We start from the raw sequence: 26435 nt of genomic DNA, 5'->3' as shown, positions 1-26435 counted from the left end.
TCCTTCTGACCAATCTTATACCTGAAAGGTTTTATATACCACTCAGACTCATATTCAGCTGCCCATTAAACATCAGCTCTTGGATGTCCCTAGAGACCTCCAAACTCAGTCTTTCCAAAACAATCCTTTCCTTACCTAATCTGAGCCAATCATTTCACGAATCCATGCCATGGTGGTGGACACATAAGCCATCTTAGGATCCACCCTCCTTGCTCCTCAGCCCAGGCCACCATCCAGGGCCTTCCCTGTCAACTCTTAGGTCACCTACCAGTCATCCCTACCACCAGTACTATCTCCCTATCAACAGCAGTCCAGCATTCCCATCTACCCCAGATCACCCACTACTCCTCCTGTCAAGCCATTGCTTGAGTAATATGGAGCCTTCACCACCCCCAGAACACATCTGGTTCTGCATGTGAGTCCTCCAGGCTGCAGTGTCTCCTACCCAGCTCAACTAGAGAAGGCCTTTCTCAGCCCACTGCCTGCCCTTTAGGTGTTCCCACAGTGGCCCCCTACATATCCACAGGGCTGAATGGTTCTTTCTCAATCTTCTGCATCCTTCTCACTTCATGTGGCTGCCTTACCAGGCTATGAACACCTTCGAGCCAGCACTGTTCCTTTCATCTCTATGCTCCTGTAGCTGGCACAATGAAAAGGGGCCTTCCAGGTGACCTTACCTCACTCCTGTAATAGGAAACACTCCCTGATGAGTGAGGGGACATGTTTGAGGCTGCTCATCAGGCCTAAGCCTGCCCTTTCACCTTGCTACATCCATGTCCACCTACAGGCCTGGCACTAAGGAAGACACAGAGAGTGCTCACCAATCTGTCCCACAACAGAAGAGACAGTAGTGGGAAAGTATCAGCTCAGACCCTGTTGGTGAGCAAATCAGGCTTGGAGCCTCGGTGGCAGCAGAGAAAGCACATAAGACAAGCAATTTGCCATAGCTGGGGCAGACCTGAGCTCTGGCTTCTGTCCCTAGTCTGTTCCCTTGAGGACTCAGCAAGGCATGTCAGGCCCTTCCCAGCGGGCTCATCAGCATTTGCCAGCTTGGGAGTCGGCCTTCTAGAACATTTTGCTGCTCCTTCACCCACTGGGTCATTCATCCAGATCCCACTCAACAGTCCCCTCAATGACCCTCCACCTCCCACATCCTCACCCTGGCACTCCTCCACACTGTTCTCTGAGATTTGCCAGGGCCCTGGGACTAAGTACAGCACAGTGAGCAGGGGTAACCTTCAGAATTTCCAGGCTTCAAAGGCCCCAAGACACACCAGCCTGCTGACCACCATACTGCCTCTCTCTCCTGCCATGTTCTCTTCCAGCTCTCTACTTTATCTCCTGAGAGCTGTCACCCAGATAGCTGTTCTTCGCTATTCATTTAAGGAGAATAGATGAGAACCTGAGAGCCAAAGAAATTTCCTAAAGGAATAGAGTAGTCACCGACAAAACAACCCAGGATCCAGATTAACTGCATCTAATGACAGTAGGAAAAGCCAGTGAACTTAATAGAATCCAGATGTGTCCTTGGCAAACAAATGTCAACCCCAAATACCTGAACTCGGCTTGGCTTTCTTGGTAAAATGTTCTTGGATGCTGAGCAGGGCTATCATGCTTTTATAAAAGGTTGAGTAAACAAGAGAAGGCAGGAGAAATACAATCTCTCTCTGGACTCTACAGAAACAGGGCCAAGCATATCAAGTGGGGAGAGACATGGCTCATAGGCACTTTTCACAAATCCTGTCTCCCCTGTGAACAAACAGGAGGAGGAAGATAGGGGCTTAACAGGAAGTGGGAAAGGAGCAAGCCTCCATGAAAGGTCCTTCAGTGAGGCCCCAGGGGTGTCAGGTGAGATAACACCCCTACAGGCATAGGTTATGCACACAAGCTCTGCTCTGCTCCCCACAAGTGTGGCCCCAGTGTCACAGCGCCACCTGCTGACTCCACGCTGTCATAGTCCATTAGAGACTGGCAGTGTGGCCAGAAGACATTGGGTGAAACATACCTTAGCTGTTATTAAGAAAAAAATGAGGCAGCCTCCCTGGCAAGGAACCAAAACCAGGTGACGCCCAGGAAAGGCTTCGGTGCAGCAGTGATAATACCAGGGCTTCTGCTGCTCCAGGACTCACTCTCTCAAGAGCCTGCAGTCTTGAAACTAAGGAAGCTTCAAACAGGAGGGTCAATTAAGACTAGGAAAGTTTTGCTATCCCAGCTACTTGGGAGGCCGAGGCAGGAGGATGGCAAGTTTGAGGCTAGCATGAGAAACTTCATGAGACTGTCTCAAAATAAAAACTAAATAAAAGGGCTGGGGGTGGGTGTAGCTCAGAGGTAGAACATCCCTGGGTTCAATTCACCAGTACCAAAAAAAGAAAAAGAATTTCCCTAGGAAAGATCCAAGGAAGGTCACTACAAAGGGCTGCCAAGACCCTTCTGGCCTCAGCTACTTAGTGAGGCCATGTCCCAAAATTAAAAACAGGGGCTGGGGACATGGCTCAGTGGGTAGAGTGCTTACCTCACATGCACAAGGCCCTGGGTTCAATCCCCCAGCACCACCAAAAAAAAAAAAACAAAAACAAACAAACAAACAAAAAAACACAGGCTGAGGATGTGGCTCAGTACTTAACTGCCCCCAAGTTAAAAACCCATTATATGGGCTGGGGATGTGGCTCAAGCGGTAGCGCGCTTGCCTGGCATACGAGCGGCCCAGGTTCGATCCTCAGTACCACATACAAAGATGTGTCCACCGAAAACTAAAAAATAAATATTAAAATTCTTAAAAAAAAAACCCATTATAAAAAAAAAAGGTAAAGAGAACAAATGATGTGAATGAGCTACTTCAGACGTTTTCTCATGTTTCTTTCTTGAAACCAGTTGAGGACTTTGGGGTGACATGGGAGGAGGCAGAAAGCAACAGGAGGCCAGACAACTTTGATAAAGACATTCTGTAATTAGTTCACTCAAACTAAAAGATGCTGGTGGCCTGCCTTGTTTCTGGAGAAGTAATCTCCATGATGGTGTGAGTCAGGAAGTTGTCACCCCCCAGATGTGCCTGGCACTGGTGCCTGTCACAGCTAAGGGCCTCCAGTAGGTTGAAGATGGTGCTCAGAGCCCAGGGAGAACCACCACAGTGGACAAGTATGAGCTCGACTGTATGGTACTCTTGTTGAAACGCTCTGTACACAAGGGACACACGAAGCTCAAGTTTCCTGCCAATGAGGAGCAGTGAACCACACATGTGTCTACAGACACTGCTGAAAGGAACCCTGAGTCTTGTCCTCCCCCCACACACCCTGCTTATGTGACCACCAGACCACAGAGGTACTCAAAGGGGATCTCCTAGGAAAATAAATTTCCAAGGACCTTCAAACAGAGAAGGGCCCCTGCTTGTTCAGCATCCTGCCCCAAAGGAGTTCATTCACAATTTTTTGGTGGGAGGGAATACTGGGGATTGAACTTGGGAACTCAACCACTGAGCCACTTCCCCAGCCCTATTCTGTATTTTATTTCGAGACAGGGTCTCACTGAGTTGCTTAGCACCTTGCTTTTTGCTAAAGCTGGTTTTTAACTCATGATCCTCCTGCCTTAGCCTCCCAACACTGGGATTATAGGCATGTGCCATGGCACCTGGTTCCACCCTTTAAAAAAATTTTTTTTTAGCTGCAGATGGACCTTTATCTTACTTATTTTTATGTAATGTTGAGAATTAAATCCAGTGCCTCACACACACTAGGCTAGCACTCTACCACTGAGCCACCACCCCATTCCCACCATTTGCTTTTAAGAGTGTGTGAGAGAAAGACTACTTTGGCCTAAATTTAAGAGACTAAACAGTATTTATTATTTTGAAAGCAGGTGGTGGTTGTTCAGTTGGATGCTTGTCAAGCAGTCCCTTCCAGGCCACTCATAGGGAACCTCTTTGTAAGAATCCCCAAGACCCAGCACCAAAGGACACAGCACAGTTAGATGATTTTGACTTGAGGGGAGGCACTAGGAATCAAGGGGTTCTCAAAAAGGCTCTTCCATATTATATAGGGAAATGCTATTCCAGTGTTTGTACTCTTAACCCATTTTGTCCCATCATTCCTGATGTGGAACACCTATAAAAACTTAAACTGAGCAAGAAATACACCACTTATGCTAACTTAAAATATTTGAATACTAACTATGTTCACAAAATTGAAAACTTAGAAGTTAGTGGGTTAAGAAAAGGTGGCAACCAGTGGATGGATTGATGGAGGGAGGGACAGATGGACAAAGGGAGAGAGAGAGAGAGAACATCAAGTGGAACTTAAGTTAAAAAAATTCCTCTGCTGGCCTTCAATAGCAGTGGCCCTCAGTTCTGGCTGCATGGCAGAAGTCATCAATTTAATCACCATCTTAGGGTGGGCCCAGCACCTGTATTTTTTTTTTTAAATTCCTAGTTACTTTATCTAGATATGGATTTAGATACCCAAATTGTAAAGACAATCAAGGGAATGTGGATAGACACTAAAGACTTTATGTAAAAAAACTATTACAAACATCTTGTACATAAGGTGTCAGCAACATATTGTCTGGGATTTGCTTCAAAATAATCCAGAGTGGGGAATCATTTGGAAGATGTGAGATGCCCAGTGCTAAAAGTGGACCTGTGCTTACTACTATGATTATATACACACCTGCTTTCCCAAGTCAATAAAGTGGAGCTCACCCTGCGTGGTTCTAATGTGACCAGGACATTACCCATCTAGATGTCTGGAGCTCCCTGAAGATACGTAGACTGGTTCATCTTCAACTTCTGTTTAGACTACTGCAAGGAGGTCCTTTCCCTAAACCTCTGCTCTTTGAGTAGGCAGAACAACATTAGCCCTTGCTTTGGCTACAGTACCCGTCTTAATGGTTCTGCTGCACTCTGCCTCCTACTGAAGGTCAAGAATGAACTTTCTCGGGCTGGGGTTGTGGCTCAGTGGTAGAGCATTCGCCTAGCATGTGTGAGGCCCTGGGTTCAATCCTCAGCACTACATAAAAATAAATAAAATAAAGGTATGGTGTCCAACTACAAATAAAAAATAAATATTAAAAAAAAATGAATGGGGCTGGGGATGTGGCTCAAGCGGTAGCGCACTCGCCTGGCATGTGTGCGGCCCAGGTTCGATCCTCAGCACCACATACAAACAAAGATGTTGTGTCTGCCGAGAACTGAAAAATGAATATTAAAAATTATCTCTCTCCTCCTCTCTCACTCTCTCTTGAAAAATAAATAAATATTAAAAAAAAAGGAATGAACTTTCTCTTTAACTCTCTCTGGACCTGCCAATCTACCAATCACGAGGAAAAACACCCCACCAAACTCTATCACCAGCAGGAATGAGACTGATAACAGCTATCAGGCATCAAACACCTCCTACCTGCAGGCATAGCTGAGAATGTTAACATAAATCACCTATATCCTCATCTCTGCTTTAGGGTTTAGGAAAAAGGCTCAGGGAGGGGAAGTAACTGGCCTGAAATCATACAGCTAACCAGTAACAACCAGAATTCAAACCCAGATATGATTTTAAGCTCTACTCTCATCATGTCAACCTGCCTAACAGAGCCACCAGGGGCCACTATGGTCCCTGGGCAAACAGGAAGTACCCCATGGCCAAGGCACATCAGCAGCAAAGGCCAGAATGAATATTGGCCTTCTACCCTCGTGGCTGGCACATGCTGTGCCAGCTTACATGGCAGCTCTACCTCCTCTCACCACTGAGCACAAGCCCTGGTAATCATAGGAGTGCTAACTATCTGCATGGACAAAATGCTATTGATGAGCAGGACTGACCCAAAGGAAAGCAGAGCAGCTCACTCAAGGATCTGAGTCAACTACATCCTGTGGGTTAAAAAGGCTCCACTGCCTTCTAACAAATAACCCAGGCCCCCACAGGGGAACTCTTCAGCCTCACAGTTAAGAAGAAGAGATTTAAGCCCAGTGCCATGGCATATGCCTGAGGCAAGAGGATCACAACTTTGAGGTAATCCTGAGCAGTTTGGCAAGACCCTGTCCTCTCTAAAATTAAAAGGGCTGGAGATGTAGCTTAGTGGTACAGTACTTGCCTAGCATACACAAGCCCTGGATTCAATCACCAGTAGCCCCCCCTCCTCCCCCGCCTCTGACACACAGGAGGAGTTTAGCTCTGACCCCAACCTGCCTATAAGCCACCAAACAATCCTAGAGCTTTGGACCTGATCCATAGCTCCAGCTGGAGCTGCTGAGAGGAGCCTGCAAATAAGTGTGCCAGTTCCATCCCAGGTGAATTCTTTCTCAGATTCAGACCACTCAGCCTGAGCCCCTCCCTCAACAGCCACATTCACTCCCTAGTTCCTGGAGCTGGCAGGGGCTATAGTCCCGCCTGGATCAGATGCCAGTGACAAGCTGTGAGAGACGATGAAGGATTGTCATCTCCTGTGAGAGGAAGCAGCCAAAGACAGACAGACTTAGGAATAGCCAATAGCTTTGATACTCCCTGCACTGACACCCCATGTCCCACACTGAGGACGAGGTCCAGTTCCATCCTATCCTACAACTCAGGCATGGCTCAGCACATCAATATGTGCCAAGCCAATGCTTAGTAAATGCCTGTTACTTGCCTGATGGGGGCAAGGGCTTAAGGAGTTTCCTGAGGCATTCTGGGCCCCCTTGTCTTGTGAACAATCCCAGTTCCTGGCCTCTGCTGGAGGTCTGCTAAGTCACAGGGCAGGTACTAGATGGTTAAGCATAGGAATTTTCAACTTTGGCACTATTGACATCTGGAGACAGAATATTCTTTGCTCTGGGAACTGTCCTGTGTATTAGTTTGTTTAGCAACATCTCTCTGTCTACTAGATGCCAATACACCCCCTTTCAATTGTGACAACCAAAAAATGTCCCCAGATACAAATGTCCCTTATGGGAGCAAAACCACCCCTGAGAACCACTGGTTTAGACCTGCACTGTTCAATACATTAGTCAATAGATGCATGTGGCGAAACTGAAACTAAGATTAAAAAGTCTTGTTTCTTGATCAAATAGTCACATTTCAAGTGCTCAAACAATCACTTGTAGCTCTAGGAGTCTGGAGCAAGGTTTAAGAGGAAAAGCTTGCATTGGCTGGGAATCAAACCCAGGCCTCCTGCATGGTGATGAAAATTCTACCACTGAACCACTAATGCCTATGACACTGCAGCTCTAGGAGTTTTCCATCATCAAAGTTCTATTGGCAGTACTGTTCTATTTCTATGAAACAGATCTGTTTCACAGGAAAGCACAAAAATTGGAATAAATCACATCCTCTCGCAAAAAAGGACCCCTGGCACCTGTGTTCCCAAGGTACCAAAGCAGGCAGCAAGGTAACAGGAACAATGATATAAAAGACAGAACCTGGGGCTGGGGATACAGCTCAGTTGGTAGAGTGCTTGCCTTGCATGCACAAGGTCCTGGGTTCAATCCCCAGCACCACCACCCCCCCCCAAAAAAAAAAGACCGAATCTATAGCCAGTGGGATCCCCCAGTGTGGTCCCCTGGAGGGGCCCAGATGTGCACATCTTCACACAGTCATCACTCCTAAGACATGAAAGACTGGGCTTCAAATTGAAAATGCTTGGCCTGGCAGCCTGACAAGTTCAAATCAGACATGCACCTACAGCTGTTACCATCAACCCATGACAACCCAGTCAGTCAACAATGTTCTGGCTGCTCCTCTTGGGTGCCAGGCCCTTGGCACAAGCTAACCAGTACAAAGTCTAGGTTCCCTGTGTGGGACCAATGTGCCAAGTACTACTCCCACAGCCCAATGTGTCAGCTACCCTGGGACCTGAGGACAGTTCTACAGGCCAGCAAGCATGGGCGGGCCTCAGAGTAGCCTCCAGAGGGAAACCTCAAAGCATCCTGAACTGATGGCACTGGCTGTGCAAGCGCTCACAGAGCATGTGCAAGGCAAATGCGTCAGAAATGCTCAGAGAAAGGTGTGTATCACTCAAGGTTCTCCAAGTACACCCATGTTGCTGGCTCCAAACAGGAAAAAGCCTCTAAAGCAGAGAATGTTAGGGTCACATCACCAAGGATCTGTGTGTTGAGCCTTGAGGCCACTAGAAGGAAGGTCACTTGGCTGGGGCACGGTGGACAGGTTAGACAGAACAAGGCTGGTAGCAGGAAGCCTAGTATGGAGGGTCCTATTGGGATCTACAAAAAGTACTGGTGGTCCTGCTATGGCGATGGTTCTGAGGGTACAGAGGAAGAGAAGCTTGGGCAAGGCAAGAACCATAAGCTATGTAACAGATACAAAGTTTTGGTTTTGCAGGAGAAGAGTTCTGGAGGCCACTGCACAGGAATAGAAGGTCTGTAATGCTGCTGAACTGTACCCTAAGAGATGGTGACCATGAGAAGTCTTTGGTTGTGTATTTCCCATTAAAAACCCTCACAGGACCAGGGGGTAATGTGGGACAGGGAGATGGGGCAGAGCACTCCTAGTTCCTGAGTCAAGGGATAGGGCTGAAGCAGTGGTTCTCAAACTTTGTGGCAGGAAAAGGAACCCAAGAACTTAAGAGGTAACAAGGTACTTTCCCCAAGCCTCATGTAAACAGGCAGCTGAGCCAGGTAAAATTTCAGAATACCTTGGTTCTGAAGTCCGAACTTCCCACTCCCCCCCTACCCCAGCAATAGCAGCAACTGTGACAAGGACAGGAATACAGGATAATCCCCACGTGTCCTGACCCTGGCCTGCTAGGAGCCAGTGGCCACCCAGGCTTTCTCCTCTACCTGGTTCTCTCCCCTACCATGGGCACTCCAACTTGCATCTTTCTTCTCCATTTCCCTTGTGTGACTCCTGGTCCTTTCACCCATTCCTCAACATACCCTTTCCTATTGATCTATTTGACCTGCCTGTGTTCAACCTTTCTTTCCCTGTTCTTCCCAGCATGTCCTCTTAGTGGGTTCTGCTGGCCTCCTTCCCTTGACATCTCTGGGTCTGTGGGCAGCTCCCTCTCAGTGGTTTCATCTCACCATGTACTTATGAAGCTATCAGTGGAGAATTCCCTTTCCAGAAGGTGACAGATCTTTCACATTCAAGGTGCTGAGAAAAGAACCTCCTAGCCACCAGTGCCCCTTAGACCTGTTCCCTCCTTCCCTCTAGCTACGAATGGAGTGCCCTGACTGAGGACAACAGAATCTTTTGTAATGACCTCCTGTTCCATTCTATCCCACACATCCTTACAAATTTTAATCCAGGACACTGACCAGGCCACATCACTAGTGGAAAACCCACTTTTCTCTCTACCACCCATAGAAGTTTCAAACAAATTCACTCTGAAACCCTCTGCCCTGTCCCCCACCTCTTCTGACCCATCTACCCTGCTCTACAGGCTGGGGCCTACATATGTTCAAATCCTGAGCCAGCTATTCCTAGTGAGGTGGCACACAAAGAAAGAATAGAGATAAACTGGACAGGATGCCCAAAGAAAGTGGGACTAGCCAAAGTGCAGGAAAAATGACAATTGACGGTTGTTTTCAACTGTTTGTATGTTGGGGGAAAAAAACCCCATTGAGCAACAGGCTCAATGTCCACCAATGAGGAATTGGGAGGCAGCAAACAAGAATGCTAGAGACAGATCAGTAGTCCAGGAAAAAAATATTCATGCTAAACTCAGTGGCAAATGCAAGTCACTACATGTGACAGTTAAACCTTGATCTTGTGTTTAAGAAGCATGTGGATTCTATAGGGAAAAATCCAGGTGCTCAGGTCAGAGCACTGAAACCTCAGCTTTGCTGATGATTAACTCCAGGAACTCAGAGAAGTTTCTGAACTTCTCTGATACCGAGTTTCTTTGTAGCAGAATTATATAAATTTAATATATGCTTGGTAAATATAATGCTTTAAAAGTACTAGCTGCTATTATGTGTACAAAGGTCTGGAAAGGTACATAGCAAAGGTATATATCCAGAGCAGTTATAGTTGCAACTTAGAAGAACTTACTTTCCTATTTTTGCTTATTTAGAGCCTCATGTAGACTGGGGATGTAGTCTAGTGGTAGAGCACTTGTTTAGATATTCAAAATCCTAGGATCTGGGCTGGGGTTGTGGCACAGCAGTAGAGCACTCGCCTAGCACATGTGGGGCCCAGGGTTCGATCCTCAGCACCACATAAAAATAAACAAGTGAAATAAAGGTATTGTGTCCTACAACAACAAACAAATAAATAAATAAATAAATAAAAATCATGGGTTCTACCCTTAGCACAACAAAAAAAGAAAAAAAAAATTTAAGTCTCGTGTTTCTCCAACGAATAGGTACTACCAGATGACCTCCTGATCATCTAACATACGAAAGGCACTGCGGTCATTAACATTCTTAAAACAAAGACTAAAAAGGAAGACATTCAGAGAGGTCAAATTTAGCACACAGATTGTGCAGACAGACATCTCCCTACCAAAAGTCAGGCCAGGAAAAAGAGCAGCCCACTATGTGATCTAGCCAGAAGTAAGCTGAAAACACCCATTCAGAACTAAAGCATCCACCAATGCAAAGAACCTGGCATCTGAACCCTGGCTGAGATCCAGTCTTGGGAACAATGTTTGACCATCTCTCCTGGATGCCCTCCTCTGTTCACAAAGTCCCATCTAGCCAGGTGTGGTGACTCACATCTATAATCCCAGTGACTCAGGAAGCTGAGGCAGGAAGATCAAGTTCAAGGCTAGCCTCAGCAACTTAGATACTTTCTTAAAACAAAGAATAAAAACTACAAGAGCTAGGGACGTGGCTGGTGGTAGAAGGCCTCTGGTTTCAATCAAAACACACACGGGCTGGGCACAGTGGCACACATCTATAATCCCAGTGGCTCAGGAGGCTGAGGCAGGAAGATTGTGAGTTCAAAGCAAACTTCAGCAAAATCAAGGCACTAAGCAACTCAGTGAGAGCCTGTCTCCAAATAAAATACAAAACAGGGCTGGGGATGTGGCTCAGTAGTCTTGAGTGCCCCTGAGTTCAATCCCCAGTACCACACACACACACACACACACACACACACAGGGCACAGTGACATATGCCTATAATCCCAGCAACTCAGGAGGCTGAAGCAAGAGAATCACAAGTTCAAAACCAGCCTCAACAATTTAGTAAGTCCCTAAGTAACTTAGGGAGGCCCTGTCTCAAAATATAAAAAGGCCTAGAGATGTGGTTTAATGGTTAAGCACCCTTGGGTTCAATCCCTAGTATAAAACAAACAAAAATACACACACAATCCCACCTAATACAAAGGGTTATTAAAGTCCTCCTAATTAGTTTCAACCAGACCCAAAACATACCATGTAAGAGCTCACACACATGGTGAAGCCTTGTGGTAGACCAGTGCTAGAAAGCCCTTGTTTTTGAGGAGTAAGTTGCTTATCTAAGGCCACACAGCTGCTGAAGGGGTACCATTTATACAGGAACACAAGTTTCCTGACTTCTGATTCCCAAGCCAATGACCTACCAAGTGCACACACCTGGACAGTATGAAGTGTGTGCTATCCAGCTGTACTCTCAAAGCAGCTGTGTATCCCTCTGCCTTGACTCCAACACAATGTGCTAAAAGCTAATCAAGTGCTGGTCTCCTAACTATACTACCTTACCCACCTTTCTGTGAGAACCAGCCATATCTTACATATCTTATACATTATAATGCTCCAAGGTTTGCTCCCCAAACAATTCTCATAATACAACCAAACTAGCCCCAACAAAGACAGAGATCACTCTCCATCTTCCACATGGGCACACAGATGGCCAACAGTGGGTCATTTTTTTTTTTTTGGATCAGGAATTGAACCCAGAGGCACTGAATCACTGAGTCACATCCCTAGCCTTGTTTTGTATTTTATTTAGAGACAGGGTCATTGAGTTGTTTAGCAACTTGCTGTTGCTGAGGCTGGCTTTGAACTCGTGATCCTCCTGCCTCAGCCTGGGACTTCAGGTGTGTGCCACTACACCCAGCTAACAGTGGATCATTTTTAAAAGAGTGAGTATAAAATCTGGAGAGGCACACACATGCGCGCGCGCGCGCGCGCGCACACACACACACACACACACACACACACACACACACACGGACACAAAACAAAAACAAAGGATTAGCCTATAAGAGGGATTAGCCTATTTATTTACTATTTACCCAGGGCTGACAGCATGTGTTGACAGATGTGCGAGGCATGCTTCAAACACATAAACAGTAGCCAGTAACTGGGTTTCTGAAAGGAGCAGCCCAGGTGTGTGAGGAGGTAAGTACTGTGATGAATCTGAAGGAGTCCAGGCCTAGATAAAGTATACCTCAGACAGTGAAACTTCATAATGCAGCCAGGAAGCTCTGAGGTGGCCTACCAGTCACAGACATACAAGGTACAGGACAGCACCATACAAGCTGTGAAGTGCTCTGGTTAACCAGGAAACTCATCCACTCATAGGTGCTCACCAGCAGGCTCAAGATGCTGCACTCCCAGCAAGTTCAGGTCCTCCCAAGGCTACTGGGCTCCATGCCACACTTACAGTAGCAAGGTGATAAGGCACCAAGTGGCAGTGGCCCATTTCCAATGATTAGAAAAAAAGGAAAGTGGGAACCCAACATGCAGAGGGTAAGCTGGAAACCACAGAATGGAATGCTGGATTTTCAGTAGTAAAAATGTTGGCAGGATACAGTGGCACACACCTGTAGTCCTAGCTACTTGGCCACAACTTTGTTGTTGTTTGCAGTACTGGGGTTCGAACCCAGGGCCTCATGCATGCCAGGAAAACACTTTACTACTATGCTACATCCCCAGCCCTAGTCCCAACTACTCAGAAAGATAAAGCTTAGGATACTTGAGCCCAGAAGTTCAACGAGACCAGTCTGGACAACATCATGACACTGCATGTGAATTTTTTTTCTCCTAAATTTCAAGCTAGCTCACATATCTAAGCAGAGAATTCATTAAACCAATGATGCTCCTCTCACAAACAACACTACACAGCTGTCAAGAATGAGGGAGGTCTGTGTGAGTCATCTGGAAAAACCGCTAAGAGACATGAGTTAAAAAACATGGCACTTATAAGGAAAGTGTTGCACATGTGTAAAAATGATTTAAAAGTCCAGAAACATCACTATTACTACCTATAGTTTTAAAGTTTTGCATTATTTGTAGTATATTTGAGGAGAGCTTCATTTATTTATACCTGTTTATGACCAGGTACAGTGTTTGTAATTGGAACAAAATAATAGAGGATGGCTTTGTATCTTTAGGTGTTTCCTGCAAGTCACATATAGGTTGCAGAGATATATAAGATGTGGACCCTTTTTATTTTAAGACAGAGTTTCACCAAGTTGCTTAGGGCCTTACTAAGTTGCTAAGGCTGGTCTTGAACTTGTGATCCTCCTGCCTCAGCCTCCAGAGTCACTGGGATTACAGGCATGTGCTACCATGTCCAGCTTTTTAAAAAAGAATTAAAAATTAAAAACGAATTCCTTATGCACGATAGCCATCTTCATAGGCTCTGACCCTTAGACTAGGGAGTATGTATTTCTGGAAAAATTCTAGAAATGACTAAATAGATCATTTGTGTGCAACTGATGAACCCACAATGATTCCTGAGATCACTGTGCCTTTTTCTAAGTAGATGTCCCACAAGACCCACCTTGTGACTGGATGGAGCCACAGAAGGGTGCTGCAGGAACAACAAGATAGCTGACATGAGTTTCCACAGCTAAGATAGAGAAGGGCTGGGGTTGTGGCTCAGTGGTAGAGCGCTTGCCTAGCATGTGTGAGGCACTGGGTTTGATTCTCAGCACCACATATAAATAATTAAAGCCCATTGACAACTAAAAAATATTTAAAAAAAAAAAAAGATGGAGAGGTGAGATGTGTGGCTGCTTGAACAAGCTGAACAAGAAGGGAAATCAGCTATTTATCTTATCTGACACATTTAAAAGGAAATTAGGTAAAGCCTTAGATGCTTGTCAATGGAAGAGATGACAGTAAAGTGGAGTAGGTTGCCAACACAACAGAGAAAGGATTAGGACCATAAGAACAGACTGTGAACAGCACAATCAAACTGAACTCCATTCTTCCACCCCCATGCATCACTTTGGGAATATTTTATGGGGGAAAATGCGGGCTGCCTTATTTGAAGCATTTAAGTTAGAAAGAAAATCTCAAACTGTTCTGCATCATGATTGTGATGGACAAATGCATATTTGTCCAAAAGCTTTCAGGGCTCAGGATATAGCTCTATGGTACAGTGTTTGCCTGGCATAAGCAAGGCTCAAGGATGGATACCCAACATGGCAAATAAATAAATAAATAAGTAAAACCTAAAACCTCATAGAACTGTATGTCAAAAATGGCAAATTTTGCTACACAGTCATGTGCCATATAATGACATTTCAGGCAACAATGGACCACATGTATTGAAAAGGCTGCCTATAGTGAACGCATAGCAAAAGACAAAAGAAAAGCAAACTGTAGGAGAAGAAAACTCCCTAAGAAAATTCACAGTGAAGCATTTAGCAGAAGCTTTTGTAGACCTCAACAAGCTCCTTAAAAGTTTGAAAACATGGGGCTGGGGTTGTAGCTCAGTGGTAGAACACTTACCTACCATGTGCAAGACCCTGGGTTCCATCTCCAACACTATATTTTTTTTAAAAAAAGTTTGAAGATATGGATCACAATCCCTAAGAGTTTTCATTAAGAGAGTGGAATTTTCACACATAATCTGCTTACAAGCAAATCTATGATTAAAAAAAAAAAATCAAGCAAACCACCATGGACATATTTCTAAAAGGAGTAACACATCCTCAAAGAGAGCCTTAGGCTATGTCATTCTGGAGATGCAGAAGGTGGCATTGTCATCAAAGGAGGTGACAGCACTATGCATGTTATTGCCCCTGAAGACCTAATGGTAGGACAAGATGTGGAGGTAGAAGAGTGATCCTGAAGATCCTGACCTTGTATAGGCCTAGGCTGATTGTGTTTGTCATTATTTATAACATTTGAAAAGTAATAATAAAAATTTTAAGAGGAAAGAGATAGGAATAAGAACATAAAAAAAGAAAATACTTTAGTATAGTTATACTGTACAATAGGTTTTTGGTTTATCCCATGTATTACAAGAGCTAAAATTAAAAAGTTTAAAATTTACATTAAGCTAAAACTTGTTTATTATTAAAGAAAAACATATTATGAATTCACAGTGTAGCCCACATGTACAGTGTTTATAAAGTCTACAGCAGTATACAGTAATGTCCTAAGCCTTCACATCCACTCACTACTCATTAGCCAATTAACCCAGAGCAGCTGTTCCATTTATGGGATGTGCCCCACAGAGGTATACGAACATTCATCTTTTTGTATCTTTTCTAATCAACATTGTTTTGGGGGTTTTGTTTATTTGCAGTGCTGAGGACTGAACCAAAGGCCTTGTACTAGGTGAGCACTCTACCACTGATCTACATTCCAAGCCCTATACCTTTTCTAAGTTTAGATGCACAAATACTTCCTATTGTGCTACAACTACATACAGTACTCATGAAAGTAGCATGCTGTACAGGATTTAGCTTAAAAGAAACATGCTAGAACACACAGTCTAGGTGCATAAGCTATATCTCTAGGCTTATGTGCTCTGCGTTACCACAATGAAATTGCCTACTGGGGGCTGGGGATGTGGCTCACAGATAGAGTGTTTGTCTGGCAGGTGTGAGGCCCTGGTTTTGATTCCCAGCACCCTTTGAAAAAAAGAAATTGTCTAACAATACATTTCTCAGAACATGTCCTGTTATTACATGGCACATAAGTGTAAACTGAATATCCTGGCCCAATAGTAATGCACAAAGAGGACTACACTGGGTACATATTCTTCTGGTAGCCTGGCCACCCAAAGGTGCAGAAGAGAGGTGACCACTATGCCCTGGCATGGTCAGACAATACCTATGGCACCTGAGCTGGATGTGTCCTTCCAGAAGCAAAACAGAGTCATAAGAGAAAAGAAGCTAGAAAGATGGGAAGCACTGACATGCCACTAGCCGACCTGCTATTCCTTCTACCATTCCACTTGTCTTCACATCTGCCCATCATGCCTTCAAGCAGATAAACATGGAATAGGCCAGAAGAAGGCAGCAGACCTCCTGAGGCGTCTAATTGGTTTGTATGGATCCACACAGCAGCCACTCATGTGAGTTATGACCACGCCTAAGTACAATGTTAGGCTGGCGCCCTGCCCACACCTCAGCATTTGGTCTATGAGAACAGATTTGGAGCTTAGTGAACACTGAGCATAGTGAACACTCCATCTATGCTTGATCTACAACAGGCAGGGCTAAGGTTGATGAACTTCTCCAGGAATTCATAGCAGTTGCCAATAATCCCTATCTTTTCTAAAAGCACATAAGCTTTTCTTTCTAGAGTACAGCTTGAGATCAATCAAACCCTCCCATTTTGGTCATTTCCTCACCCACCTCCTTCCTTTGAAAATTGGGAGGCTGGCCTATCTACAGCCCTTCAGCATCTCTTCCAACCTATAATTCCTTAAGGATCAGCAGCAATTCCACCTGCAGCAATAGTTTCTGTACATAATTCCACCAAGTCTAAGAAATTACACCATCTGGAGAAGCTAGGCAATCTAGCAGAACTTTGTCCACCAGGGATTTCAATTCTCTTACCATGTTTCCTTCTGTCCCCCATCTCTTTACTTGGCAATCATGTAAAGCAACCTGCTATCCCCCCAGTTCTTCCTGTTTCCCCATTCAGAGCTCATGGCAGGATTTTGCCCTTCCCATTCCTTTCCACTAGCAAGTGCTGAAGATGGAACCCACAGACTTTTGCGTATCAGGCAAGTACTCTACCACTATCTAAAGCTACACCCCCAACCCCCCAAAGACCTAGGTGCTGCTGGCAGGCATCCTCCCTCAGCTTCCTCTCTGGTCTCTTTCCTTCCTCATTTAGATCACAGTCATACTCAGAACCTTGTTTGTGAGCCTCAGTCCTCTGAGTATGCTTCCCTTTCATTCTCAGACCACAACATCATACTTTTTTGGACCTTCCTAAAACTTTGGAGTATGTGTCTGACTCCTCCTGGCCTTCTCATTTCCTGACTTTCCTAAGTCTGAGGAATTGCAGATTATATCTGCAATCAAATATATCACCTTAAAAAGATGTCAGAACTGAGCGTATAGCTCAATGGGAGCGTATGTGTTTAGCAGTCACAAGGCCCTGGGTTCAATCCTTAGCCCCCCCCCCCACGATTCAGCACATTAAAAGACTAAATAGAGAGAGCTAGGGTTGTAGCTTAATGGTACAGTGTTTGCCTCGCACATGTGAGGCACTAGGTTTGATTCCCAGCACCACATTAAAAATAAAGATTTTTTTAAAAAGCCACATATTAAAAAAAAAATAATTCCTATTGTGGTAGAATTAAGAGGTGGTGCCTATTTGGAAGTGACTGACTCTTGAAAGCCCTGTCCTCATAAATGGATTAGTGCCTTTTAAAGGCCTGGAGGTTAGCAACTTGGGAGGCTGAGGCAGGAAGATTCCAAGTTCAAGATAAGCCTCAGCAACTTAGCAATACCTTGTCTCAAAAAAGGGGTGGGGGGCAGGCTGGGTGTGTAGCTCAGTGGTAGAGTACCCCTGGGTTCAATCTCCAGTAGTGAAAAGACCTGGAGGGAACCAGCTTAGGCTTTCTTTAGCCATGTTGTCACATGAGGACAGTATTCCTCCTTTCCAAAGGATGAAGCAATAAGGCGCCATCTTAGAAGTAGAAAATAATCCTCACCAGACATCAAACATGCCAGTGTCTTGGATCTTAAGATTCCCAGCTTCTAGAACTGTAAGAAATAATTTTTCTGTTATAACTTACCAGTCTCAGGTATTCTGTTACAGCAGCACAGATGGAATAAGATACTTGGCTTTTTTAGCCCTGAATCACATAGCAGCAAATCTTTCTAATATCTTTATTCACCCTTAATCTGAGCTTCTATATACTTCCCTGCCAGGCCCCATTGATCAGAACCCATGTATGAAACAGGAGGCAGCAAACAGGGCCCAAGACTCTAATTGGCACTTCCTACTAGTCCAGTCTTGCCTAATTAGCCACCCCAGACCCTGACCAAGACTCTTGGCATTGTCCAAAACAAAACAAACAAAACACCAAAAATACTCAGGGCATCATGGAATACAACATGCAGCCAATACAGACTTACACCTGGAAAGGCTTTAGGGAAAGGGTCACTTTTGTGTACTCTTCTCAAGCACCCCATACAGAAAAGGCCCTTGGTCAGTCAGTCCCTTATGAGATGGGCTCCACATGTCTTCTTCCAGAGGAGGGAAATGAGGGAAGGGCTTTGTCATTTACTTTGATCTACATGCAAAGAGACTGTAAGACGGTAATACATTTTTTTTCCCAGAGACCAGAGAGTGAGTCAGGGTCTTTTGACATTCAGTCAATCCCTTCCCATGCTCCATGCTGCCTCTGGAGATGAGGAGTCAACTTTGTGGCTCCATAAACACAAACAGGGTCGCTGGGTCCAGGCCACAGCCTGAGGAATAGTTGAAGCCAGAGGAGGCTGAGCCCACACAGCTCCATGTCGCCGACTAGGCTAGGGTTCACTTCATAGCCCCTGGCCTCTCCCCACTCACAAGGACAGCAGCAACGAAAAGCCAGCAATGTAGAGATTCCTCTGGGCACGGAAAAGCTTCATGTGGAAATGTTCCATGGCCCCAGGATTGTTCTGGAGGTTCACCTTTTCTGTCACATCATCATACTTCCGAATTTCACGTACGGCATCTATGGTGAAGCAGAGAGAAGACAGAAATATTTAGCTGTCACTTGGGCAAGGGAAACAGGTACTATAAAATGGGCTGGACTCACTTCCCTCATATCCATCTCCCTAATTACTTCTACTTCCACACACACCCATGGGAGGCTTTATCAAAAGCTTCCTCCCTCAGGCCTCCTCTCTGCTCTGGCTTTTTGCACATCAATACCTGCTCCATTCTATCCAGACCACAAACTTGCTCTATACTTCAAGACACTAACCCAGGTTAGGTATTGCTAGCAACAGTGGCAGCATCCCTTTCCTATTGTGCCCCCAATCTCAGCTTGTTCTCCTTCTTTTAAGTCAGGCTGCCAACTACCCCACTGGCAAGCCAGGTATCCTTTTTATGGAAATGCCTGCTTAAGAAGCATGGAGATGCCTTGGAATCAAGGGTTTCTGTTTTTAAGTTTTATAATAGGCTTTATTATTTATGTCTTATTTTGAATAGAAAAGGAACTTATGCTCATTAAAAGTTCAAACATGCTGGGCCCAGTGGCACATGTCTGTAATCCCAGAGGCTCAGGAGTCTGAGGCAGGAGGATCACAAGTTCGAAGCTAGCTTCAGCAAAAGCAAGGTGCTAAGCAACTCAGTGAGACCCTGTCTCCAAATAAAACACAAAATAGGGCTGGGGATGAGGCTCAGTGGCCGACTGTCCCTGAGTTCAATCCCCAGGACCCCCTCCCCCAACAACAAAAAAAGTTCAACACGGTGGTACACTCTTGTAATCCCAACTACTTGGGAGGCCAAGGCAGGAGGATTTCGAGCTTAGGGCCAGCCTGGGCAATTTAGCAAGACCCTGTCTCAAAATAAGAACTGGCTGTAGTTCAGTGATAGAGCACCCCTGGGTTCAACATCTAGTACCAGGAAAAAATGAAAAGATACATATATAAGTATGTGGTCCCCTCATATAAAGTCACTATCAGTCACATCACCCTATTATCTGCTTTATAATACAAATCTGACTCTGAAATTATCTTAGAACATGTTTCTTGTCTGTCTTCCCCAAAGTAGACTTTATTTATGAAAGCAGAGCCTTTTCCACCATTTCCCCCAAGAGCTAGCATACCTCTGGGTACAGAGTGAGTATTCAAAAAGAATAATTTTTGAAATTATTCAAAATAATTATTGAATAACTCTGCCTCCAAAAGAGCTACTGTCAGATGCACAATTCTATGGTTCCATTCAGATGTACATGGAACTAGAGCACACCTACTACTTTTCCCCACTTATCATGAGATAGCTTTTTAAGTACATAAAATCTACCTGAAGAATACTCTTAATAGACCCCCATGTAAGAGGGCAAGAGATCACTATCTGGTACTGAGGATTTGGCTCAGTGGTACAGTGCTTGCCTTGCATGTTCAAGTCCATGGATACCATCCCCAGTATGACCCCCCGCCCCAAAAAGGTGGGGAGTTTTAATGTCTAGGTATTGTTTGGTTTATAATTTTTGGTTTGGACAGGTTGGTTTTCACGTTGATCTTGCATTACAAAAACCTACCTGCCCTTCCTGGTGTCTGTGTGTTAAATCTGTGTCATGATGTAAGCACTCTCAAACACTGCCAGTAGGAGTTTAAGCTGGTACAACAACATATCCATTAAGAAATGTAAAATGTTCATACCCTCAGGTTCAGCAACTCTACCTTTATGAATTTATCCCACAGAAGCATGTACAATACAAGGATGCCTATAAGGGAATTAAACTATAGCACAATCATATGAATATGCAATCTTTTATCTAACTTTTTTTTTTGGGGGGGCAGTACTGAGGATTGAACTCAGGGGCACTTCACCACCGAGCTACATCCCCAACCCAACTGATTGACTCATGCTGGGGATGAACTGGGGGTGCTTAACTGCTAAGCCACACCCCCGGCACCACCACCCCCCTTGAGACAGGATCTGGCCAAGTTGCTAAGGGCCTCCCTAAGTTGTTGAGGCTGGTCTCCAACTTGGGATCCTCCTGCCTCAGCCTTCAATGTGCCAAGATTTCAGGCATGCAATAACACACCTGGCACTATGCAATCTTTAAAAACAATGAGATTGCTATAAAAGATTCCTAAGGTAAACAAAAAAAGCACAACCCAAAACAATGTGCATATGACCCAAGCATTTCAATGCACCACAAAATATTCATAATGGTTACCTATGGGACATGCGATCATGGGGGACTTCAACTTCCCTATCTTTAATTTCTCCACCTTTTTTTTTGGGGGGGGGCATACTTGAGATTTAACCCAGGAGCAATTTACCACTGAGCTACATTCATAGTCCTTTTCATTTATTCTGAGACAGGTTCTCTCCAAGTTGTTTAGGGCCTCCCTAAGTTGCTAAGCCTGGCCCTGAACTTGCAATCCTCCTGAGTCATTGTGCTTATAGGCAAGTGCCACCATACCCAGCAATTTCTGCATCCTTAATAATAACTTTATACTATTTTGTAATCAGAAAAACAAGATTAAAAATATCAATTCTCACATTGTTGTTGCAATCCAAGAATGCCATCATCCTAAAGACCACATTGACTAACAGCCGAGAGGAGACTGGAGTTGGGGGGAGGTTGAGTACTACAACCCAAGGCCCACAGCAGAACCCAGCCCCCACCCCCAGGTTGGGTCCCAGCCCAGGTAGATGGACCCTACCTCATCACCTCTACTCTCCCAATCACATCTGATATAGACTACTCCTGGTGAATAGTGCTGGCCAGCGCTGTAGCTCATGCTAGTTATACCTATAACCTTTCAGTAGTTCTACTATTAACACTTATACCTGCAGAAGATCTGCAGGTGTCTCTAAATTATGTCTCTAAATCATAGTCATATGTCTCTCTAGAACTCACAGCAGACCCATGATCCCCAAAAAGAATGCTTTGCCAACTACCAAAAGGTCTCTCTGGTAAGCTAGCTTTTCTAGTGGTAAGCTGCACTAGAAAACAGACACTATGGCTCTGGTTTGGGGAAGGGGCAAGACCCTGAGGAAATAAGCCCAACATGGTCCATCCTTCCTCCAGTTCTTGCCCTCTCCCCAAACTAAAAGCAAGCATAGACACTCAATTCAAAAACTCTGTAGTTTGGCTTTGCAGCTCAGAACCAAGATTGACACAAATATTCCCTACCGACTCCTGGCTCAGAGGCTGCTCAGGGAGAGAACCCTGATTGAAAAGAGCTGCTTCTAGAGAGCTTGCCAAGTATTTCAAGAACAGTGAGGTATGTGGGCAGCTGGCACCTACCCTATATGCCTGGGAACTGGCAGGCCACACCTGGCCTGTTCAGAAACAGTCTTGCCTGAACAAATCCCACGGGCCCCAAGACCTCAGGAAAGAGAAATACCCAATAATGTAGCTAGTGAGTGGGACTCTGTACAGTCCTCTGACCTATGTCCCTTACACTAAGGTAGAAATGCTGGGCACCAAGGGACAGAAGTACTCAGTACCTAAGCAAGTGTCACAGCTCTCAAATGGGACTGCTATCTGCAGCAGAGCCAAGCAAATGATCAGGGCACTTATATCAGTCTCTGTCTCTGAGAAGCCAAAGCTGTTCTCTATATGTCCAAAGTGGCACAGGGTTTTGCAGCAGAGGCCATGGCACAAGGCGTGTGACAGGCAGTTGCCCCTAGACCCAGCTCACTCACCAATAACCAGAAGCACAAGGATGACAATGAGAACTACGAAGAAGGTGTTGCCATAGGTCACTACTAACTCCACCAAACGAGACTTGAAAATCTTCTGCCATCTGTAAAGGAAATAAAAAGCATAGGAATTAAAATCTCACACACACACACACACACACACACACACACACACACACACACACACGAGATGTAGGCCCTAAGCAGAACAGAAAACCAGCTGTTCTCCTGTGGCCAAACAGCCCATACTAAGTCAACCTCAGCTGCCTGTAATTCTCCAATTAATGATGTCCCTTCAAGAGTGTTTAATAAGCCAGGAGTGGTGCTGCATGCCTGTAATCCCAGGGGCTCGGGAGGCTCAGGCAGGAGGATCCCAAGTTCAAAGCCAGCCCCAGCAACTTAATGAGACCCTGTTTCAAAGTAAAACATAGAAAAGTTCTAGGGATGTGGCTCAGTGGTTAAGTGCCCCTGCGTTCAATCCTTGGTACAAAAAAAAAAAAAAAAAGAGGAGGGTGTTAATAAAAAGATGTCTGCCCACATACCAAAAAAAATCTAAAACACAAGTCTTAAAACACAGGCCTTCTCTAGTGAGGAGAAACAATTTTCATCATATCCTGTTTCACAGTATTTAAGTGTTTGCCCTATACAACTGATATTTCTTTTTTTTTAAATTTCAATATTTATTTTTCAGTTTTCGGCGGACACAACATCTTTGTTTGTATGTGGTGCTGAGGATCGAACCCGGGCCGCACGCATGCCAGGCGAGCGCGCTACTGCTTGAGCCATATCCCCAGCCTCACAACTGGTATTTCTTTAAATTTTCTATGTGATAAATTTTGGTTTGTCTAGTTCTTCCCACTCTGATTATAAAAACACTCCAGAGCTGCCACCATGTCCATCCACGAATATTGTGGGATGTGGAGAATTATCTTCAGAAATGTTTACATATTGTTAAAATTAGAAAGGCACCCTCATTATCAGAGGCAGCGTTTGAAAGCCCAATTGTTTTAACAGTTGCTTTGTTACAATCAGGAGCCAACAAGGTTCTGACTTGGCATCTGGTAAGTCTGTCTTACTCTGCAAGTTCCACCCATCCACCGTCCTTTTGTTTCTGATATGAGATTAAAGTCAGGGCCTCCTCTATGCAAAGCAGAGCCCTACCTTTGAGCTATACCCCATCTCTTCTTATTTTGAAAAGGGGTCTTAAGTTGCCAGGCTAACCTGGAACTTGTAATCCTCCTGCCTCAGGCATTTGCCATCACCACTGCGTAGGAAGGAAGAAGTTTGCCCTAGGAAGCTTCCCAGATTACAGCTTCAAGGGGGTCTACATTTCCTGCTAATCTGTGCACAGATTTGGTTTGTAGCAAACAAAAGCATTCCTTAGGTGATATTGCATTTTTCTTCAGGCCCTTACATCAGGACTCTTATTTTTCATTTAAAAAAATAATAAAAAAGATATCTGTGGCTACTTAGCGTTAGTTGTTAACATTCAAGTTTAGACAAGGAGGGCTGGGGTTGTGGCTCAGTGGTAGAGCATTTGCCTAGCATGTGTGAGGCACTGGGTTCAATTCTCAGCACCACATACCAATAAATAGATAAAATTTAAAAATTCATCAACAACTAATAAAAATATTTAAAAAAAGTTTAGACAAGGATAATGTGTTTGTGTTCTGTGTGTAATTAAAATTAATTTCAAGGGCTGGGGATGTGGCTCAAGCGGTAGCGCGCTTGCCTGGCATGCATGCGGCCCGGGTTCGATCCTCAGCACCACATACCAACAAAGATGTTATGTCCGCCAAAAACTGAAAAATAAACATCAAAAGTTCTCTCTCTCTCTCTCTCTCTCCTAAAAAAAAAAAAAAAAGTGATTGTGTGTATACATATACATGCACACAATTGCATTAAAAAAAATTAACTTCAAATTAACTTTTAACAGTTCCTTTGCTCATTAAAAGGGAATATGGCTTCATCCTTCACAGGCTGAGTAATGCTCATGAGGCTACTATGCAATGCCAGTGAAGCTAGTTAGGACAAAAGTCAGCAAATCAGCAACAATGTGACCCAGTGGTGCAAGTGTTCTGGATCCCACACACAGCCAACCTCCTCCGCAACCTGGGGCCCAAGGGTACGCAGTAGGAGTTTGTTTCTAAAACTTGAGATAAATCCTCCTTTTGGAGCATTGTGAACACCAGAAGATAGGGTGCGTAAGAAAGGAATTCAACAAAATGTGACAAAGCACAATGGTAAAAAACATACCCATGCCACCTCCAACCCAGACAGGTTCTACCTATTTTCATCTGGCCCCAATTCCAGGGTCCACCAATGCTGCACATGCACAAGCCACAGGGCTCAGTGGCAGGCACCCTCCAGCTTACTCCACAGGCCATACCTTTTGGGAGAAATGAAGGGAATGCAGAGAAGCAACACAGCAAAGACCTCTGCATAGAGGAAGGTGGCAACTGCAGTCCACTGCAGACTCATCCTGTGGTTAGCAGGTTTCCAACAGAGATGTGAGCTTGTTTCCTAGCAGGGAACAGAAGGAACAGAAGCTATGAGAACTGGGCAACCACTGACCTTGAGTTTAGGTATTTGAAGAGGCTAAGGTTGCCACTCATCACCCTGGACCCCAGCACTCTGCTTCAGAGCCCTTAAATCACCTGCTAAATCGGGATTCAACGGACAGTAACTACTTGGCCAATGGCGCCCAACCGCCTGACAAACTTCCGCTTACAGGGACAGTTACTTGCCGCCCTCCAGCATGTGTGTTAACACGTCCAGAGCCACCTTTGTTGACGACTCCTTTCCCCGGGGAGTCCCAGAGACTCCTTGGGCCTGTTTAACTAAGAAAACGTATTCCATAAACAACAGTACATGAGCAGGAGGAAATCCTCAGCACCCACTGGGTTCCCTTCCCAGGCAAGCTGCACCGTGCTGCAGAGGCTGGGCATTTTTCAAAACCCTACTACAGCCAGCCCCGGGACCACAGTATTTTAATAACTGCACCCTGCGGCCACCACCTACTCCCCCACAGAAACAGGGAGTCCCTTCGGTCCCCAACCCTTCCGACCCATAGATAAAAACACAGCGCCTCCTTCTGGAACCATTTTCAGGAGCTAAAAAAGCCTTTCGACTATTCCTGCCTTCCATGGGGCGGGAGGCCTCGAGGTGCCTTGAAAAGGCCCAAGACAGCGACTCCTAGAGGGCAGGAGTCAGGGCCAAGAGCAAACTCAGGTCTCGACTGAGCATCCCAAGCCCTCATCCAAAGAAAGTTCCAGAAGAAGCGAGTCTCCTCGAAGCCCTAGTGGGTCACAACGCCACCCAGCTCACGAGCCGCCCACGCAGCATCAGGCGGCCTGGGAGTAGCCCTGGCCCGGCACTCTCCCCAAAGACTCTCCCAGAGCTCCTACGAGTGGGGTTCGCCACCGTCCCCTGGCCCTCAATCCCTGAAAGCCCCGCTCCAACCGTCGCCGCGGGCCCATTTCTCTCAGCCCAGCCCTCTCCCACACTCCCTTGTCGGCCCCAGATCCCTAGATTCCGCAGACCCCACGGTGTCTCCACGCTGCTGGTCCCTCTCCCTCGCCGAGGGGATGGGGTAGCCTTCGCAACCCCGGAGCCCAGCCAGACGCATGGACCCCACTCACCGAGTTCCTCACAATCCACGCACACCCTGCCGCAACCACCAAAATCTCTCACCACAGTCCCAGCCCCGCCCCTTTCCCGCGGCCGGAAACCGGAACTGCCTACAGGGCCACGCCCACCAGCCCTCGCGAGGCCCCGGCGGCTCCGCCCACGGCTTCTTCCCGCCTCGCTCGCCAGCTTAGGGCCTGTCTCCAAGGGCTTGAGAGGAAGCGGCGCCTCGCAGCGGGCGGCTGTCCGCGGTGCCTTGGGCACTCCGGATGCACAGGGGGCGGGGTGGGGCGGAGCCTTGGCGGGAAAACAAGGGCAACTGCTCTAGCCGGCCGGGTCGTCCCTCGTCTCTGTGGTGGGGGGCGGGACCGGCGTGCAGCGAG

The 26435-nt window shown here is 45.7% G+C and overlaps 1 protein-coding gene across 2 annotated transcripts in view; it reads right to left on the bottom strand.

Moving 5' to 3' along the window:
- The window catches only part of Bcap31 (B cell receptor associated protein 31), a 32040-nt gene extending 5835 nt beyond the window's left edge, over positions 1-26205 (bottom strand). The window contains exons 1-4 of one of the 2 annotated variants that reach the window (XM_013365351.4): positions 26067-26205; positions 24815-24948; positions 22429-22529; positions 18622-18769 (exon numbers count right to left, since the gene is read on the bottom strand). In XM_013365351.4, the coding sequence (XP_013220805.1) occupies positions 18622-18769; positions 22429-22529; positions 24815-24906 (341 nt within the window). In that variant the 5' untranslated portion in view covers positions 24907-24948; positions 26067-26205. Of the gene's footprint in view, positions 1-18621; positions 18770-22428; positions 22530-24814; positions 24949-25156; positions 25250-26066 lie in introns of those variants that run through there. The other variant, XM_005340599.5, reaches the window with a different exon arrangement.
- Positions 26206-26435: the final 230 nt, after the last annotated feature.

This window comes from Ictidomys tridecemlineatus, chromosome X, assembly GCF_052094955.1.
Source record: "Ictidomys tridecemlineatus isolate mIctTri1 chromosome X, mIctTri1.hap1, whole genome shotgun sequence".
Classification (NCBI taxonomy): Eukaryota; Metazoa; Chordata; class Mammalia; order Rodentia; family Sciuridae; genus Ictidomys; species Ictidomys tridecemlineatus.
The sequence above is the reverse complement of the archived record's forward strand: the minus strand, read 5'-3'. Positions and strand labels throughout refer to the sequence as shown.